We start from the raw sequence: 20,181 nt of genomic DNA, 5'->3' as shown, positions 1-20,181 counted from the left end.
TTCTGTTGAGTTTCATATGTATCTATGAGGTAACCACAGAAACCTCATGACATTCAATGTATTTCCATGGTGAGTCAGATGACAAGATGCCCTTTTTGGGAAACTTTAGGAGTAATCGGGCATTTTGAACAGCAACTTCCAGATTTCCATATTTAACTGAGTATGCAGTCTCCCCAGAGGTTGCTGTCTGATTTGCACATAAATAATGATGAGCGCCGTTAGTCTCACTGTTATTTTTAACCGCAAAATTCAGTCCATTACCTTACTGTACAAGACATGAGTGAGGATTAGATTAGTGATTTGGCTACCTCCTTTCATTTTCCTGTGTCAGTTGTTGATGTAACAGTGTTACATAAATAAGCTCAGCAAGAAACAACATTTTCACAGAGGCGGCAAGGGTAATTGTGCATGTAGCTTAAAATATAAATCAAAAAATTATCTTTTGGAAAAATGTGAACCCTTTAGTGTTGACCCTTTCCTCTTTTTAATGGGAACAGGCCTTTCGACTTTAAATGCAACAGGATCAAGCAGAGGCAAAGTGAAACCCAACAGGAAGTCCAACAGAATGAGCCCTGGGGAGTCCATGACATCAATTAAGGCATCTGGAAGAGGTAAGTGGCACAGTTAGCTGCTTCCCACAATAAACTTGGATCTGGTCACAAAATGATCTGATTTTATTTGGAGTATATATAAAAAATCTATTATTGATAAATTGTCATTCTTAAATCTGTTGCTATAATTTCAAGGTTCTGTCAGGCAAGCAAGAAGTTCTTGTTAAACTTTTAAGGATCTTGCTGCTATTGTGTTATTGTGGTGGTGGTGTCTGTTCATAATAAACATCATTCTGAATCATCTTAGCAGCAACTAATCTTTGCATCACCGAGTCATGAGTCATAGAGTCATTACAGCACAGAATAAGGCCGTTCAGCCCATCTAGTCCATGGCAGCTCTCTGTAGAGCAATCCAATCAGTCACAGTTTATGAGCTTCAGTAATTGAGACTATTCAGCAGCTGCCATTCCTGTGTGATCTTTTGTGTTGCTCTGTCAGGTCTGTATTACTATACTGCTTACTCTGTCTAGTGCCTTTGCCACTTGGAAGCGTGGACTTAACTTACACCACAGATGGGGAAAGATAAAATTGGAAATGTCCTTTTCACAGTAAACTAATTGTGTTAAATAGTTTCCTTTCACTTCTAGGGGAAGGTGATATAATAGGTGCCCTGTCCATTGTTTATCTGAGTCAAAATTGACAAAACAAATAGAAACTCCAGAACCATTTTGTAGATTGTCAGCAAATGCCCCAGATGCGCCCCCTAGTGGAGATGCTCCTTTCATTTCCAGATGTCTTTGGTTCTTTACAGTTGAACTTCAGCAATGGGCTTCATACAGGCAACTTGGTGTTTAGTGAAGTACCAGTATAGTGTTTAGTTACAATAACAACCATAGACACCTGATCAACTGGAATTGTGGGAGAGAAGCTTGTTTTTTAAATCTCCATTATATTATAAGATTTAGATATTCAAGATTTATTTTAGTTTTTATAAAAGCCTGATTCCTGTTGCATCCTTGGGTAACTTAAAAGTTTATCTTTTACACAGCAACCTCTTTTGAAGGTATAAGAAAGAACTGTGAAGAACCATCTTCTCCTCCATTTAATCCAACCACTTCCCTCAGCGCTATCATCAGGACGCCCAAGTGTTATCACATCTCGTCAGTGAATGAGAACACTGCCAAGCGGCTGTGCAGACGTTATTCCCAGGAATTGATCCAACACACAGTCTGCCAGCTGCTCCGAACGTATCCTGCTGCTACCCGGATCGACTCCTCTAACCCATCGCCTCTCATGTTCTGGCTCCACGGGATACAGTTGGTTGCTCTCAATTATCAGACAGATGGTGAGTGAATAGGGATTAGGTTTACAAGTGTTGTTCAAAAATGGAATTTGCTTGCAAATGTTCACTGGAGATTCCATCAAGTAAATCTGCGAGAGTTAAGGTCAAACATAACTTGAGGGCTTCAGAAAAAATTTCACCATTTATCATTTTATTTACATCTCATTTTGATCACTGAAATCTGCTTTCCAGCTACCCTTCAATTTTAAATTCAGAACCATTAAGCACAGTCGAGAAAGCCAGCTGCTGTTATATGTGACATCCTGGTGAATTTAACCACAAGCATTGGGTAGGGAGGAGTTGGTTGAGTGGTCATTGCAAATTCAGGTGTGCTGCAGTGCTGTCTTTGGTTCAATTTTGTTACTCGCTCCCTTAAGTGGGTTGGTTGCCTGCTGTTTTATGCAGTGTACCCTGTATCTGCTAGCACTGCAGTGGGATCTAGGAGTATAACAATGAAACTCTGTTGTAATTGGAACCAAATCTGTCTTAAGCGTGTGTACTTCTTTAATCCTCCAAAGGCTGACTGAGTTAACACTGAGTGAGGCTTTGTTTTGTTTGGCAAGTCTTTATTTGGCTTGGTTCATAAGATGCTTTATTCTAAATCTAAATCTAAATCTAAACAAAAAATACATGATGCTAGTCACTTGGTATAACCAACAGAATCTCTGTACACATACACTTACAAAAAATATAAAACACTTGTTTTGCTATCCCACTTTGGGGAATTTTGTCTTAACATCTATCTTTGCTACCTCTCCTAACAACCAGGGCACAGGTTGCTTCTTCCCCCATACCTGCCCTTACATTTTGGTGTCTGTGTTGATTCTTAAAAGGCTGCATATATAGTGACACCACAAATCTTGACCAAAATGGAAATGATTGAGTAATTGCCTCATCAATCACACTTGGAAGCCACACTGCTGTAAGTAACTGGGGTTAATTTTACACACATAATTTATGTTATGTAACTAACCTCCACTCATCACATTTTGCTGGAGGAATAATCCTGCTTTACACTGGAGATTGTGTTTGCTGTAGTTTTGGTCATGAGTTTGGAGATTCTCCAGTCCCGCTCCACCTACAACTCATTGGCTGACATTAGTTTCATTAGACACACCGTTCTTAAAAGGCTTCTCTTCAAAGATTAGCAGATATTAAAGATTTGCCAACAAGGTGCAACATGTCACCAGAATGACCAAAAAGTGCCACATGGGTCATTATTTGGAGACTCTTCAAACTATATTCCTCTTGACTGCCACTGGATTGACAACTCAATATGGAACTGTCCGGGTCAGCTAACCACTTCAGGCAAGGTTCTGCTCAAAATACATTTTAAGAGAGCTCTCATATCTTGGATCCTATTTGTAGGGGAAGTGGCCAGACATACCTGAACTGTGACAGTGCTCTGTAAAAGACTAGAATGTCAAGGACATGTGGTTGTACATAAAGTGGTAACAGCAGTTAGACAATGTGACTGAAAATTCAATGCTTCCAGTCTCATTCTTCAGCCAAGCACCTATTCTGTATAGTTAACCAACTATTCTCCCATGTGACCATTAATGCAAAGTTTATTGCAGTTTTGCAATCACTGCAAATATCTGCAATAAATATAACTATCCACTTTGAAGTAATTACCAGTGAAAATGCTGTCATAATCAGGCTGGCTTGCTCATTAAGTTACATTTCCCTAAGTTTACAACAGATATGTATCAGTCCAACGGGCAGAGAGCTTAGCACTTTAGGTTGAAACATGAAGCGAAGGAGTCAGCTTTAAGGGCCAGGTTTAGTGCAGAGTTTTGATGATGACCCCTATCTCTGTGGATGAAAGCATTGGCTACAGACATCAACTATTTAACAGATGTAAAATCTGATTATTAATGACACAAGCTGTATCATTAATTAATCATTGGCTAAATTTTATTGACTAGTATGTCAGAGTTCTTCATAATGCTTCAGTAATCAGTTTTATAACTGGTTGGCATTAATATAAATATTTTCATTGTGCTGACCTGTTGTATTTCATTTGATCATTGGACATTAAACAAAAAAATGATCGCATACAGCAAATCACTAAATGCAGAATTGAAAGGAAGTGACAGATTTTGATGGAACGAGGGCTTTAAAGTTTTTTAGCTACTTCTGGTTAGCCACAATATACTGTATAAATCACTGAGATTACAACATTCTTGCTCATCTCTCCTTAGATCTCCCAATGCATCTGAATGCAGCCATGTTTGAAGCCAATGGTGGATGTGGCTATGTCTTAAAGTCACCAGTCTTATGGGACAAAAGCTGCCGAATGTACAATCAGTTCTCTCCTCTGGAACGAATAGAGAATATGAGTCCATCCCTACATTCTCTAACAGTAAGTGGAGAGAGATGTTTGCATTTCCCTGCAGCAGATACTGAGGCAGGAGTTGAGCTGATTTGCTGAGTTTGGGATGTAACCAGTGTGAAGACAGTTTGTTATTTCGTTGTATCTTTCTTTTGTTAGAGTATGCATCAGATAACTTTGCATTTTGGGGATTTTTTTTCTTAATTCAAATAAACTCACTGCTGCTTACTTAATGTTATTAACCTCTCTGAGTTTACATAGCTGTTTGGCTTCTTCCTTGCTCACTTTAATCAAATCTATCCACACTCATAAATCATTTTTGCTCATGGAGAGTCATTAAGTGAATAATTTTCAACTTTCTGCGCTTTACTGGACCCATTTTATATTTCATTTAAAGAAAAAACAAATTAACAATATTGAAGGCCACTGGGGTCTAAGGTTATCATTTGGTTGAATTATTTGAACAAATATAACTATTCTACTGCCATATAATGTGCATTGAAGCTGTGGGTCAGTTTAATTAATTGCTGAAACCCATTTAAGCTGTGTGCTCAGACACATACCTCCTCCAATCCTACAACCCTCCTCTAACTCCTTGTTCCTCCAACTCTGGTCTCTTGTGCATCCCCTACTTTTTTCGCCCCAACACTGCTGGCTGTGCCTTCAGCCATCTAGTCCCTAAACTCTGGAATTCGCTTTTCAAACCTCTTCCCCTCTCCAACTCTCTCTCTTCCTTTTAAAATGCTGCCTAAAACCTACCTCTTTGACCAAGCAGTTAGTCACCTGCCCTAATGTCTCCTTCTTTTGTTCTGTGTCTATTTTTGTGTGATAATGCTCCTGTGAAGCACCTTGGGCCATTTTACTATGTTAAAGTTGCTATTTAAATGCAGGTTGTTGTTGACAATGATTGCAAGCATCACTGTTTTCATTGATCTTGTGCTGATTTGAGTCATTATGTAACCACATCTATCATTGAAGGAAACTTCAAACGAGGCAACTCCAGAAACAGATCACGAAGATTTACCTACAATCTCAGTACCAAAAAAACGTGCCAGTGTTTTAAAACAGAATCCACACCCACAGACAAAGTGCTGGAGGACTGGAGGGTTAATCACATTTTACCATTATTCAAGAAAGGGGAGAGGGATAAACCAGGAAACTGCAGGCCAGGCAGCCTACATCAGAGGTGGAGAAATTATCCATTATCAGGAACAAAATAAACTTTCATTTGGAAAGGCATAGGGTTATCAAGGAGAGGCAGTTTATTAAAGTCAAATCATGTCCGACTAACTTGATTGAATTCTTCGAGGTAACAGAGAAGGTTGATCAAGGTAGTGTCATGGAAGTTGTATATGTGGACTTTCAAAAGGCATTTGAAGCAAAGGGTGGTGATGGATGGATGTTTCCTCAAGGGTCAGCTTTGAGTCCATTACTCTTAATTTTTATAAATCACCAGGGGACATAGTCTAAAAACTAGAGCAAGACCTTTCAGAAGTGAAATCAGGAAACATTTCTTCATGCAGAGGGTGTTAGAAGTTTGGAACGCTCTTCGGCATATAGAAATTGATACTAGTTTAAAACTGAGATAGATTTTTGTTAGTCAAAGCTATTAAGAGATATGGGGCAAAGGCGGGTATATGAAGTTAAGCCGCAGATCAGCTATGATCTCATTTCTCATTGAATGGTGGAACAAGGTGGAGAGGCTAAATGGCCTACTCTTGTTCCTATGTTCCTATGACCTAGACTTAGTTGTAAGGAACAGAATTATAAAGTTTGCAAACGATACAAAATTTGGCAACATAGCAGTGATGAGCATAGTTGTAGACTCCAGGATGACATGGACAGGATGGTGAAATGGGCAGAAGCATAGCAAATGGAGTTCAATGTGGAGAAGTGTGAAGTTGTGTACTCTGGGAGAACTAATATGGAAAGACAGTATAAGTGACACGATATTGAAAAATGTAGATGAGCAGAGAGAACTTGGTGTCCTTATTCACAAATTCTTCAATGTGGTATGGCAGGTTGCTAAGGTAGTTAAAAAGGCATATGAGTTACTTGGGTTTTTAATAGAGGCATAGAATATAAAAGCAAAGAAATTATGCTAGAACTTTATAAATCACTGGTTAGGCCTCAGCTGGAGTATTGTGGACATTTCTGGGCAAAACACTTCAGGAAAAATGTAAAGGCCTTAGAAAGGATACAGAAGAGATTTACCACATGTTACCAGGGATGAGTGACATCAGTTCTGAGGAGAGGTTAGAAAAGTTAGGACTGTTCTTCTTGGAACAGAGAAGGTTAAGGGGTGACCTAATAGTGGTTTTCAATATGATGAGAGGTTCTGAGGGAGTAGGTTGAGAAAAACTATTACCTCTGATGAGTGGGTCAATAACTGAAGGTCATAGGTTAAAAACTGTTGGCAAAAGATCTATAGAGGGGGGAGATGAGAACTTTTTTCATTCAGAGTTGTTGGGATCTAGAATACTCAACCTGAAAAGATAGTGGAAGCTGATTCCATAAATCATTTTAAAAGGGAGTTAGACAGGTACTCGAAGATGAGGAAGTTATAGGGTTCTGAACAAAAAGTGGGGATGTGGGACTAATCACAACTGCTCTTTCAATGAGATAGCACCTGCACCATGGTCCAAATAGCTGCTTCATGTGCTATAAGTTTCTCAGGAATTAGGGTTTTCCACCCTGCCTCCATTGCACAAATACACATCAAAAATAGAAGGCCAGCTAATCCACAAAATTAATCTACTGAACATGCTGGTATAATTTTTGAATTAGTAAATTAAGCTACCCTCTAGCTCTTTAACATTTATTTTCTTTTTCTATTTGAGGATATTGTAAAGCTAGCTAGTGAATAACAATTGGATAAAATATTTAGATAAAACTACGGGAGTTTTCTTGTGACGTATTGTGGTGTATTGGATAACTGTCATGGCAGCTGGGGCAAAGACAACGTCAGAATCTCCTTGACCCAAAACTTTCCTGAATGCTCTGAGCCAGGCCTTTTACTTTGTTTTGTCTAGTCTATTGTCTCAGATTAGATCTACCATAACTAAGGCAACATCATAAAACAACTACAAGTTCTGTAGACTTTAACCAGCCAAATAATTTGCTCTTTTTGCCAGTCAGCCACTTGTTAAATAGAAAGCATGTGGGGAATTTGATAGATCCATGATAAAGCATGTAGTTCTGTTCCATAAAGAGCCTGTATTAGGACTAACACCCAGTCTGAGCCCGAAGTTTCAACTCTTTGTGTTTTAACAGTGAACTGGAGTTAATTATAAAGCATCGCATTCCCATTCGATAGTGAAGCTCATGCTCTTTTCCTCTTTTTAAAAAATTTTCCTAGATCATTTCTGGACAGTATGTCTGTCCTAGCAACACATCAGGGAGTCCATGCATTGAACTTGACGTGCTTGGTATGCCACAGGACAGCTGCCACTTTCGCACCAAGCCCATTCATCGCAACACCCTGAACCCCATGTGGAACGAGCAGTTTTTTTTCCACGTTTACTTTGAAGACCTTGTTTTCTTACGTTTTGTGGTGGTGGAAAATAACAGCTCTACTGTAACAGCTCAAAGAGTGATCCAGTTAAAAGCACTTAAAGGAGGTAATAACCCTTTTCACTACCTCATTCCTCCTCTGCTTTGTCATATATTATTAGCTGGGAACATGCTGATTGTTGGATGATGAGTAAACTAAATGTTAATGATTGTGGCATTTAAAACTGTATAAATCTCTGACAACAAGAAATAGTCTAAACAAACAATCACAGGAACAAATTTTGACTTCATTGTATTTTCTTACTGTCATTCTGTTTTATAAAGGAACAAAACTGTAACATATTTACAGAGTCTTTAAGAAGAGTAGACTTCAAAGGAATGCAAAATGAGTCTTAAAAAGTTAAAATAACAGTTGGGAGATCTGCAGTAAAAAGCTGGAATTATTTAATGAGGTTACACTCCAAATGCACTCCAGCCAAATCAGACCAGGTTAAAGACAATGGAGCCAATGTAGTTAAGTAGGGATGTTAGTAGGATCTTAGCAATAAGCACAGAGGTTTCAAAGTGGGCAAAGGACTCTGGTAGACAGAAGGTTTGGGTGAACTATAAAGACAATATACCAGGGTACACAATAATTCGGAAAGACAGACAGAATAGCAAAGGAGGAAGGGTAGCACTGATGGTAAAGGATGACATAAGGGCATTAGTGAGAAAGGATCTAGCCTCAAAAGATCATGAAGTAGAATCAGTATGGGAGGAAATTAGGAATAGCAAGAATCTGAAAATACCGGTGGGAGTAGTTTATAGGCCCCCTAACAATAGTTATACCATTGGACAGAGCATTAAACAAGAAATTATTGGGGCTTGTAACAAAGGAAATGTAATAATTCTGGGGGACTTTAATCTTCATATAGACTGGGACAGTGAAATTGGCAGGAGTGGTCTGGAAGATGAGTTTGTAGCATGTTTTTGGGACAGTTTCTTGGAGCAATACGTTGTGGACCCAGCTAGGGATAAAGCTATCTTAAATCTAGTATTGTGTGATGAAGCAGGGTTAATTAGCAATGTCACAGTAAAGGATCCACTGGGAAACAGTGATCATAATACCAATGAATTCCATGTTAAGTTTGAAAGTGACATGCTCCAATCACAAACAAGAATCTTTAACTTAAACAAAGCCAATTACTTAGGCATGAGGGGAGAACTGGCTAAAGTAAATTTGGTAAATAGACTAAAGGTATGGCGGTAAATGAACAGTGGGAAATGTTTAAAGAAACAATTCAAAATGTTCAACAAAAATACATTCCATTGAAAAACAAAAACTCAGCAAGAAGGACCCAACTGTGGCTCACTCAGGAAGTTAAGGACAGTATTAGATTAAAAGAAGAGCCTTACAATGTTGCAAAAAAGAGTAGCAAGTCTGTGGATTGGGAATGTTTTAGAAACCAGGAAAGGGACACAAAAAATTTGATAAAAAAGGAAAAAATAGAATATGAGAGTAAACTAGCCAGTAATATAGAAACAGATTGTAAGAACTTTTGTCAGTATATCAAAAGAAAGAGAGTAGCCAAAGTAAATGTTGGTCCCTTAGAAGCATAGACAATTATCATGGGGAATGAGGAAATGGCAGAGGCATTGAACAAATATTTTGGGCTGAAATTTATAGTCCCGCCGCCGAGATCTGAAGCGGGTAAAAACAATGGCGGTCTGCCTACGTGGGCTGCACGTTGCGGAGCCACTGTGATATTTAGCGCGGCAGCTCATTTAAATAGCCGGGGCGGACAGCACCTCTCCCCAATGATGTGGAGGAGGTGGGCTGTCCATCCCCGGCAATGGTATCATCTGCCTGTATGCAGGCACTGACGCCATTTTTAAAGGGCTTCAATGCCTAACTTTCAGTTTACGTATTTAAAGAAAAATGTAATTAATAAAATTAAAATTCATTAATTCTGCCCCCTCCCACCCCTCCATTTACAATTCAATTAATTTCCTGCCCTCTCCCCACAAAACACTTCCCTTGCCCACCTGACCTTCCCCCCCCCCACCCCCCCAAAGTACATAAACTTTACACTATAACCCTTCCCACCATCCCCTACACCAATGATATTAGTTTGACCCCAATCCCCCGCACTGAGAAACTTACCTGCTCCCCCTCCCCACCAGTGTTACGCCTCGGTTCCCTGGACAGGGATCCAAAGGTGTAGGAGTGCCAGCCACCGGCACGAATATCGAACCGGACAGATGGCAGGTACATAAAGGTAATTAATGCAGTGATTTAATTTTATTTATAAATGTTAATGGCAGTCCCGTCGCCGAGGCCTAGCCGCCACCAGCAATATCGGGCTGAGCCCTCACAGCGTCGGCGTGCATGGCGGCCCTCTCCTGGAGGCATTTTCCAGCCTCCCCCATCACGACCCCCGACGTCAGGAGGTCTGTAAAATTCAGCCCTTTGTGACTGTCTTCACAGTGGAGGACACAAGTTCCATACCAGAAATAGACAGTAACCTAGGGGCTAAAAAGAATGGGGAAATTAAGAACATTCATATCAGCAAAGAAAAAGTTTTGGAGAAACTTAACAGACTAAAATCTGTCAAATATCCAGGACCTGATGGCCTACACCCTCGGGTTCTAAAAGAGATAGCTGCTGAGATAATGGATGCATTAGCTATGATTTTCCAAAATTCAATAGATTTGGGAATGGTCCCATCAGATTGGAAGCTGGCAAATGTTACACTGCTTTTCAAGAAAGGAAGGAGAGAGAAAACAGGGATCTACAGGCCAGTTAGCCTAACATCAGTCATTGGAAAAATGCTGGAATCTATGATTAAAGAAGTATCAATAATGCACTTAGAAAAGCACAGTATGATTAGAACAAGTCAACATGGTTTTACCAAAGGGAAATCCTGTTTGACAAATTTATTATAGTTTTTTGAGGATGTAACTAGTAGAGTAGTTAAAGGGGAACGAGTAGATGTAGTATACCTGGATTTCCAAAAGGCATTTGATAAGGTGCCACACAAAAGATTAATAGGCAAGATAAGGGCTCATGGAGTTGGGGGTAATATATTAGCGTGGATAGAGGATTGGTTAACAGACAGGAAGCAACGAGTGGGCATAAATGGGTCGTTTTCAAGTTGGCAGGCAGTGAATAGTGGGGTGCCGCAAGCATCAGTGCTGGGGCCTCAGCTATTTACACTATATATGAATGATTTAGATGAAAAGACAGAGAGTAATGTAACTACGTTTGCTGATGATACAAAGGTAGATGGAAAGGAAATCTGTGGTGTGGAGACTGAGAGGCTGCAAAGAGATATAGACAGGTTAAGTGAGTAGGCAACAAGATGGCAGATGGAGTATAATGTAGGGAAGTGTGAAGTTATTCACTTTGGTCGTAAGAATAGAAGAACAGAATTTTTTTTTTAAAGATGTGAAACTTGTAAGTTTTGATGTTCAAAGAGACTTGGGTGTGCTTGTATAAGGAATGCAGAAGGTTAGCATGCAGGTACAGCAAACAATTAAGGAGGCAAATGGCATGTTGGCTTTTATTGCAAGGGGATTAGAGTACAGGAATAAGGAAATATTGGTACAATTGTACAGGGTTTTAGTGAGACCACATCTGGAATACTGTGTGCAGTTTTGGTCTCCGCATTTAAGAAAGGATACACTTGCATTCGAGGTGGTACAGTGAAGATTCACTAGATTGGTCCCTGGGATGAGGGGGTTGTCTTTGATGAAAGTCTAAGTAAATTGCACCTGTATTCTCCGGTGTTTAGAAGAATGAGAGGTGATCTAATTGAAATATACAAAATTCTAAAGGGGCTTGATAGGTTATACACTCAGAGATTATTTCTGTTGGTCAGTGAATCTAAAACACGGGGACAGTCTCAGGATAAAGGGCCGATCATTCAGGACTGAGATGAGGAGAAATTACTTAACTCAAAGGGTTGTGAATCTTTGAAATTCTCTACGCCAGAGGGTTGTGGATGTTCCATCGTTGAATACATTTAAGGCTGGGATAGATAGATTTTTGGTCTCTCAGGGAATCAAGGAATATGATGAGCGTGTGGGAAAGTGGAGTTGAATCCGAAGATGAACCATGATCATTTTGAATGGCAGAACAGGCTTGATGGGTCATATGGTCTCCTCCTGCTTCTAACTCTTGTGTTCTTGTGACAAGCAAAAGGAAGTAAAGTGGTTCCAGGAGAAACTCAATGTAAGATTGTGAAGAATCTCTGAAATAAACAATATAAAGTTGGTCTTGGACAGTAACACAAAACTAGCGACATCAAATCAACAGCCTGTTTTACATCCTGTTCAAATTTTATTTACCTAAATTCAATGGGTGAGGTGCAAAAAGAGCTGCCGACTTGTTCTCACTCATTCTGTGCACTGCAAGACCAATTTCTCCTTGATTGTTTTTCAAATTATATGTAGTAAACAAAGGGTGAGGGAAGTATTTCCACTTAAAAGTAGGACAATGAAACCCAGAGAAAGTAATAGCACAATTAATAATTAGCTACACCGTATATATCTTCACCCAGGAGGAGGAGAGAAGTTACACAGCGCAAAAGCCATGTTTCCAGGAACAATAAAGGGAGTACAAACAAGAAATGCTGGAACCACTCAGCAGGTCTGGCAGCATCTGTGGAAAGAGAAGCAGAGTTAACATTTCGGGTCAGTGACCCTTCTTCCGGAACTGGAACCAGTTCCGAAGAAGGGTCACTGACCCAAAACATTAACTCTGCTTCTCTTTCCACAGATGCTGCCAGACCTGCTGAGTGGTTCCAGCATTTCTTGTTTTTATTTCAGATTTACAGCATCCGCAGTATTTTGCTTTTATTTTAGTAACATTAAAGGAAGAGCTGGATAGAAATGAAAATAAAAATATTACTTTATTATCTTAATACAGACAAAGTCTCTCATCTGGACAACTTTTCACTGTTGAATCTTACAGGAGGTGAGGTCTGTAATTGCTAAAGCTGGTCCATTACTCTTTGGTAAATTCAGGAGAAATTACTGAATATTAGAAAGTAGCTAACTTCACCTGAATTATTTTTTAAAATGAGGGTCAAGAGACAATACTTTAAACTTAGGACCACTAAATTTAACAGCAGTTGTAGTCAAATCTTTGAACCATCCCTAAGAGTGAACACTTGGAAAAACAGAACTTGTTAAAGGAAAGATGGTGTGTACTAGGAGAGGAATGTCATGTTTAATTAACCTGCCAGAGTTTTTCAAAGGCATTCTTGGTATGCTGCACAGGGGAACACAGCTGATATTATACACCTGGATATTCAGAAAGCTTTTGGCAAAGTTCTGAATCAGCAATTAATTGATAAATTAAAAGTGGGACTAGATAGAAAATTAGTTTAGAAACAGGAAACAGTAACCAATCGCAAATGAGAACTTTCAGGCTAGGAAGTGATAATGAGGGTACTCCCAGGATCAGTATTGGGAACCTTTCTATTATTAATATGCATTAATGACTTGGATGAGTGATTAATTATAAAGTAAACACAATACTCAGATTTGCAGATGATGCTTAAATGAGTTTGGAGCAAATAATGAAATGTAACCATGTAAACAATGTATCCAGATTTAGAAGGATTTTGAGGTTTTGCATAATTGAGCCAATTAGTGGTGGGTTATTCAATGTAGATATACATCCGTAGCACTTAAAGTAGCCAGAAGCGCTGCACAAAGAACAGCCAGGCGCTGTGCAAATGACTACTGGCAACACCTATGCAGTCATATTCAGCTGACCTCCGACACCGGAAACATCAGAGGAAACATCAGAGGAATGTATGATGGCGTTAAGAGAGCTTTTGGGCCGACCATCAAGAAGATCGCCCCCCCCCCTCAAGTCTAAATCAGGGGACACGATCACTGACCAACGCAATCAAATGGACCGCTGGGTGGAGCACTACTTAGAACTGTACTCCAGGGAAAATGTTGTCATTGAGACCGCTCTCAATGCAGCCCAGTCTCTGCCAGTCATGGATGAACAGCCAACAAAATCAGAACTCAGTAATGCCATTGATTCTCTAGCTAGTGGAAAAGCCCCTGGAAAGGACGGCATTATCCCTGAAATAATCAAGACTGCCAAGCCTGCTACACTCTCAGCACTCCATGAACTGCTTTGCCTGTGCTGGGATGAGGGAGCAGTACCACAGGACATGCGCGATGCCAATATCATCACCCTCTATCAGAACAAGGGTGACCGCGGTGACTGCAACAACGACCGTGGAATCTCCCTGCTCAGCATAGTGGGGAAGGTCTTCGCTCGAGTCATTTTAAGCAGACTACAGAAGCTGGCTAAGCGTGTCTACCCTGAGGCACAGTGCAGCTTTCGAGCAGAGAGATCCACCATTGACATGTTGTTCTCCCTTCGCCAGCTACAGGAGAAATGCCGTGAACAACAGATGCCCCTCTACGTTGCTTTCATTGATCTCACCAAAGCCTTTGACCGCAGCAGACGTGGTCTTTTCAGACTACTAGCAAAGATCGGATGTCCACCAAAGCTACTAAGTATCATCACCTCATTCCATGACAATATGAAAGGCACAATTCAGCATAGTGGTGCCTCATCAGACCCCTTTCCTATCCTGAGTAGTGTGAAACAGGGCTGTGTTCTTGCACCTACACTGTTTGGGATCATCTCCTCACTGCTGCTCTCACATGCGTTCAAGTCTTCAGAAGAAGGAATTTTCCTCCACACAAGATCAGATGGCAGGTTGTTCAGCCTTGCCCGTCTTAGAGCGAAGACCAAAGTACGGAAGGTCCTCATCAGGCAACTGGGTGGCACAGTGGCGCAGTGGTTAGCACCGCAGCCTCACAGCTCCAGCGACCCGGGTTCAATTCTGGGTACTGCCTGTGCGGAGTTTGCAAGTTCTCCCTGTGACCGCGTGGGTTTTCGCCGGGTGCTCCGGTTTCCTCCCACAGCTAAAGACTTGCAGGTTGATAGGTAAATTGGCCATTATAAATTGCCCCTAGTATAGGTAGGTGGTAGGGGAATATAGGGATGTGTTAGGAATAAGGGATTAGTGTAGGATTAGTATAAATGCGTGGTTGATGGTTGGCACAGACTCGGTGGGTCGAAGGGCCTGTTTCAGTGCTGTATCTCTAAATAAATAAATAAACTCTTCTTTGCTGACGATGCTGCATTAACATCCCACACAGAAGAGTGTCTGCAGAGACTCATCGACAGGTTTGCGGCTGCAACGAATTTGGCCTAACCATCAGCTTCAAGAAAACAAACATCGTGGGACAGGACGCCAGAAATGCTCCATCCATCAATATCGGCGACCACGCTCTGGAAGTGGTTCAAGAGTTCACCCACCTATGCTCAACCAACACCAGTAACCTGTCTCTCGATGCAGAAATCAACAAGCGCATGGGAAAGGCGTCCGCTGTTATGTCCAGACTGGCCAAGAGGGTGTGCGGAAATGGCGCACTGACAGGGAACACAAAAGTCCGAGTGTATCAAGCCTGTGTCCTCAGTACCTTGCTCTACGGCAGCGAGGCCTGGACAACGTATGTCAGCCAAAAGCGACGTCTCAATTCATTCCATCTTCGCTGCCTCTGGAGAATCCTTGGCATCAGGTGGCAGGACTGTATCTCCAACGCAGAAGTCCTCGAGGCGGCCAACATCCCCAGCATATACACCCTACTGAGCCAGCGGTGCTTGAGATGGCTTGGCCATGTGAGCCGCATGGAAGATGTCAGGATCCCCAAGGACGCATTGTTCAGCGAGCTTGTCACTGGTATCAGACCCACCGGCCGTCCATGTCTCCGCTTTAAAGACGTCTGCAAACGCGACATGAAGTCCTGTGACATTGACCACAAGTCGTGGGAGTCAGTTGCCGGTGATCGCCAGAGCTGGCGGGCAGTCATAAAGGCGGGGCTAAAGTGTGGCGAGTCGAAGAGACTTAGCTGTTGGCAGGAAAAAAAATAGAAGCGCAAAGAGAGAGCCAACTGTGTAACAGTCCCGACAACCAATTTTATCTGCAGCGCCTGTGGAAGAGTCTGTCACTCTAGAATTGGCCTTTATAGCCACTCCAGGCGCTGCTTCACAAACCATTAACCACCTCTAGACGCTTACCCATTGTCTCTCGAGACAAGGAGGCCGAAGAAGAAGTCAAAGAAGAAGTATAAAATAATTAAGCTGGGATCAAGTCATTTAAAAAGGGAGTATGTGCAAAATGGTACAGTATGCTGATCAAGAAAGGGACTTAGGAATTATAATGTTTAAATCTATGAAATCATTAGCACACTACCTAGCTTGAGCTGGAATGTCAAGAAGGCACAGTTGTCTGTAATTGTATTGGATGCAACTATAATGACAAAGTCACAAAGCATAACTGTTGCCTACTGTATTGATGTAAGAACCATGGTTTAAAGCAGACATCGGACTTGGTTTTAATGGGACAAAACATCTCACTTCTACCTCTCTGTCCTCAAAGCCTGACTTTAAAACTACTGCAGCCTCTGTCCGTTCCATTCCTCATGCAGCGAGGACGAGACCATCTGGTTTAAATATACTTTGAAGCCAATGAGTGCAAGACATGTTGATGGTAACCTCAGCCAGTTATGGCACATACTTTGCTCACCAGCTGAGGTGTGCGGTTAAATGGAACATTTTGGTTGCATCAAGAGTGGAAAAGGCAGGCTCTACAATGATTTTAAAGCTGCCTTAAGAATTACAAATTTAACTTAGAGCACTGGGTTCAGTTGTATCACAATGATAGTACTGACTAGTCATTCTGTGGCTGTGAATCATATTACAGCTGTATTATTCTGGCAGTATAGGCTGTAGTTGTTCTAATATCTAATGCCTCACATTAGAGCTGCAGTTCATATTCCAGGTAATCCTAGTACTCGAGTTTAAATCTTCACAGTGAATGTCACTGGGAGGAATAATTTGGACAATTATTTATGACAGATAAAACATTCATGGACAAACCAATCTGTTGGAAGTGTCTGACACTGTACTAGGCTGCCTCATCAAAGGGTTAGATTTTAAATCTAAGGAAGATATGTGGGCAGGCTTTCTGCACAGTTGGTCTTTCCTACCCATCATTTTCATTTGTATGAAGATGCATTGTTGTTGAATAACATGCTGATCAGATCCCTTTTGGAGTACTGTGTGTAGTTCAAGTCACCCAATCATGGGAAGGATATTATTTGCCTTGAATGGGTGCAGATAGAGTAATAAAGATAATTTAAGTATCATTATTTATTTATTTCTCTCATCCTTTCCTTGAGACATGACACTCACAGAGAGTTAAAATTGGGCCCAATGTTGACTTCTTCCATGGTTATGGTGTCGCAGATCTTCTAGTATCCCATTCAAGTGGCCATTATTAAAGAGTAAGCCTTAATGCTGAATGTCAGAAGGCTAATTGACTGCCAGAGGCATGATATAGCTAAGCCCAATCCATTCCTCATCTAATATTTATGAAAAGTTTCTTGCTATTTAACTAACCCAGGGATTTCTGGATAGTGATCTAAAATTGGAACCCAATCCAATCATCCCTCCCTAACCTATGGATGCTGGTTCACACAGCTAAACTTTTCACTGGCTTAACTCACTGGGGCATCAGGGAAACTCAGAACATTAGGAATTTTAATTATGAGAAAAGAGTCTGAAAGTTGGCTTGTTTGAAAAAAAGATTAACCTAGCTGAAGTTTTGAAGATAGAATGAACTTGCTCAAAGTGGTCATGGGGAAATTAGGAAGTTTGGAGTAATGGAAGAAAATAGGCAAAATGCTTTCACCTGGTTCACCCTGAGGGTAACAGAGTTGTGGAGTAAGTTACCAGGAAAAGACATTGAAACAAACAGTATAAGTGTTTTCAAAGGCAATTGGTTGCACTTCTGGAGAGATGGAATTGAGGAATATGGTGAAGGAGAGTAGGTGGGGTTGATTTCTGAAAAATGGTCCTGCTTATTTGGGCTTCATGACTTTGTGCCCGTTTCTAAAAATATTTACACTTTAATGTAACTAAAGTTGTATGGTATGACAAGTTTTCCTTTTTAACTAATTAATGAAAGAAAAAGATGAACTTGCATCTAGATAGCATCTTCCCATGATCCTTAGGACATCCAATGAGTTATTTTTTGAAGTGCTGTTCATGTAAACAAATGCAGTGATCATCTTGTACAAAGCAACTGAACTAAAGGAGCAGTGGTGTTGACCAAAATACTTAAGAGAAGTTTCTTCTGCTTTAGTGATCATGATGAGCCCTGAGCTTGTGGTTTTCAGTCCATTAATTTTAATAGGTGGAAAAATCACTGCTCAGGTAATTCTCCTTTAACTCATTGTACCCTCTGGTGGTTGAGGGCTGTACCTCCACTTTTTCCACGAGCTGCAGAATTGTTAATCACTACATAGATGTAACTGGGACTAAAGCCTGGCCAGCCGACCCGAACCCGACGACATGTGTCGGAGTCAGGTCGGGTTGAAATTCCGAGTTCAGCATTCGGGCTCCGTTTGGGTCAGGCTGGATACTGCTTCCGGGAAGTCACGGGATCAGGCTTACCCATGATTCTCCACAACTCCAGCTGCAGGAATAGCCTGTTGCCCGAACAGATGAAGGAGATTCGTGTCGGGCGTGAAAAAAAATTAATGGACTTGGGCTCGGGTCAGGTTTTAATTTTATACCTGAGCCAGGCTTTTACTGGGACCTGGCTGCTCGCAGGCTGTGGCCTGAAGCCCAAAGCACAGCCTCACGGTTGCTTTACTGATCCAAAGGCAAATAAAAACAACAAATCTTGCAGTATTATCTCGGTAAGGAAAGAACATTGTAGGTTTTTTAAAAAAAAATCAGAGTAACTTTTGGGGTCCTATAAAATGAAATAATGGAAAGCATGTGATTGTGCAGTTTTTAATTAGAGGATAAAGGGAGCATATTTTAAATAATCTATTATCTGTTGTCCATTCATACTACCCCTGTGGAAATTCAGCTGTGGAAGTCAGCGGCCTGCTCAGGATGTTTCATCTGTTCATTTTGATAAATGCAGGCTCCTGTGATGCCGGTGAGCTTTAGAGACTCCATTTCCAATATCTGCTCCCACCAGTTGAAGCACAAATTCGAAAAACAATTACCCTGTCTTGCTGTATTAGGAAAAAGAGAAAAGTGGTTTATTTATTGAGTGTCTCATTCAGGTTGAATGAATCTTTTGAGGTCAACGAATGATGTGTAATCTGAATCAGACTATGTTTAATCGTTTCAAACTCACCGAAGCACCCCCTACTGCAACAGAATAATGCTTTAATCTCCCTTACTATTAATTGCCTGTGCCATCGTTGAGCTGCAAATTACAGTAACTGGAGTAAGCATTCTGGTCTCGATGGCTGCTTTCTTCAGAGTTCTTTTCGAACTGTGTTAAGTGAAAGCGATGAATGTTATTTAATGCACTGAGACTTTCAAAGAGTTGCTGTTGGGAGAAGCCAATACGAGGACAAGGTCATGCTGATCCATCCTCCTAATAGCTGGCTACAGTATGGCCTTGTCAACAGGTTATGTGCCCAGCCTTTAGGCCAAGGATGGTTAATATATTAAGGAGATGCAAGAAAAGAGCGAAAAGGCTCAAAGAGGAAGTTAATTGACTTCTGTTGTCATATCATAAAGGGCCAGTCACAGATTATGTGATGAAAAGAATTTGATGATGAAGATGAAATATGCCCAAAGAATTTAACTTTGTCATGGTTTTATTTTTCTCAGGGTACAGACATCTACAGTTAAGAAATTCCCATAATGAATCTCTGGAGATATCCAGTCTCTTCATTTACAGCCGACGGATGGAAGAAAACAACACTGGAAACGTAATACCTGCATCAGTGGTAATTCAAGTGAATCTATTCCTTCACAATTATCACTTCATGAACCACAGACTATAATTGGAATCCAATTGAACAATTTGATTTTAAAATGTATCAAGGCACAACTAACAGTATTTCTGCTCTACACAGCTGTTTAACACAGAAGACCACAGATCTGGAGTCAGTTACCAAGTTACAGTTCATGGAGTGCCAGGTCCTGAACCATTCACTGTTTTTGCTGTTAATGAGAAGACCACAGCCAGGCAGTTGGTGCACAAAGTGAGTCACTATACGGTTAGGTCATCCAAAAGATCAAGGCAACCAATGGAAAGTTATGCCTAATAACAGAAAATCAGCATGGAAGGTTTGCTGTGCTGTGTTTTCTTTAATTTGTTTAGGAATTTTAAAAAATTAATAGCAAGTTTGATATGTAATCCAGATTTTATGCTTTTCCATAAAAGGGTTGATTTGAAATCTTATTAATGGGAGCCTATTAGATTGATCAAACACATTTAACAATTCATGGATATGGTAACATTCGTGGACTTACTTCAGGAAAAGATGATTGTCACACCCTAAGTTTATATTCTTATATTAGTTTGTGCTCAGAAACTTGG

The 20,181-nt window shown here is 40.7% G+C and overlaps 1 protein-coding gene across 3 annotated transcripts in view; it reads left to right on the top strand.

Moving 5' to 3' along the window:
- Positions 1 to 20,181, top strand: part of LOC137380572 (1-phosphatidylinositol 4,5-bisphosphate phosphodiesterase epsilon-1-like) — a 462,747-nt gene that overhangs the window by 409,710 nt on the left and 32,856 nt on the right. For all 3 annotated transcript variants that reach the window (XM_068052603.1, XM_068052604.1, XM_068052605.1), the window contains exons 23-28: positions 498 to 611; positions 1,600 to 1,896; positions 4,098 to 4,258; positions 7,587 to 7,848; positions 19,467 to 19,585; positions 19,715 to 19,843. In XM_068052603.1, coding sequence (XP_067908704.1) covers positions 498 to 611; positions 1,600 to 1,896; positions 4,098 to 4,258; positions 7,587 to 7,848; positions 19,467 to 19,585; positions 19,715 to 19,843 — 1,082 coding nt within the window. The remainder of the gene's footprint in view (positions 1 to 497; positions 612 to 1,599; positions 1,897 to 4,097; positions 4,259 to 7,586; positions 7,849 to 19,466; positions 19,586 to 19,714; positions 19,844 to 20,181) is intronic.

The sequence above is a fragment of the Heterodontus francisci genome, chromosome 20, assembly GCF_036365525.1.
Source record: "Heterodontus francisci isolate sHetFra1 chromosome 20, sHetFra1.hap1, whole genome shotgun sequence".
In the NCBI taxonomy this organism is placed as follows: domain Eukaryota; kingdom Metazoa; phylum Chordata; class Chondrichthyes; order Heterodontiformes; family Heterodontidae; genus Heterodontus; species Heterodontus francisci.
Note: the sequence above shows the minus strand (reverse complement) of the source record. Positions and strands in the feature narration are given on the sequence as shown.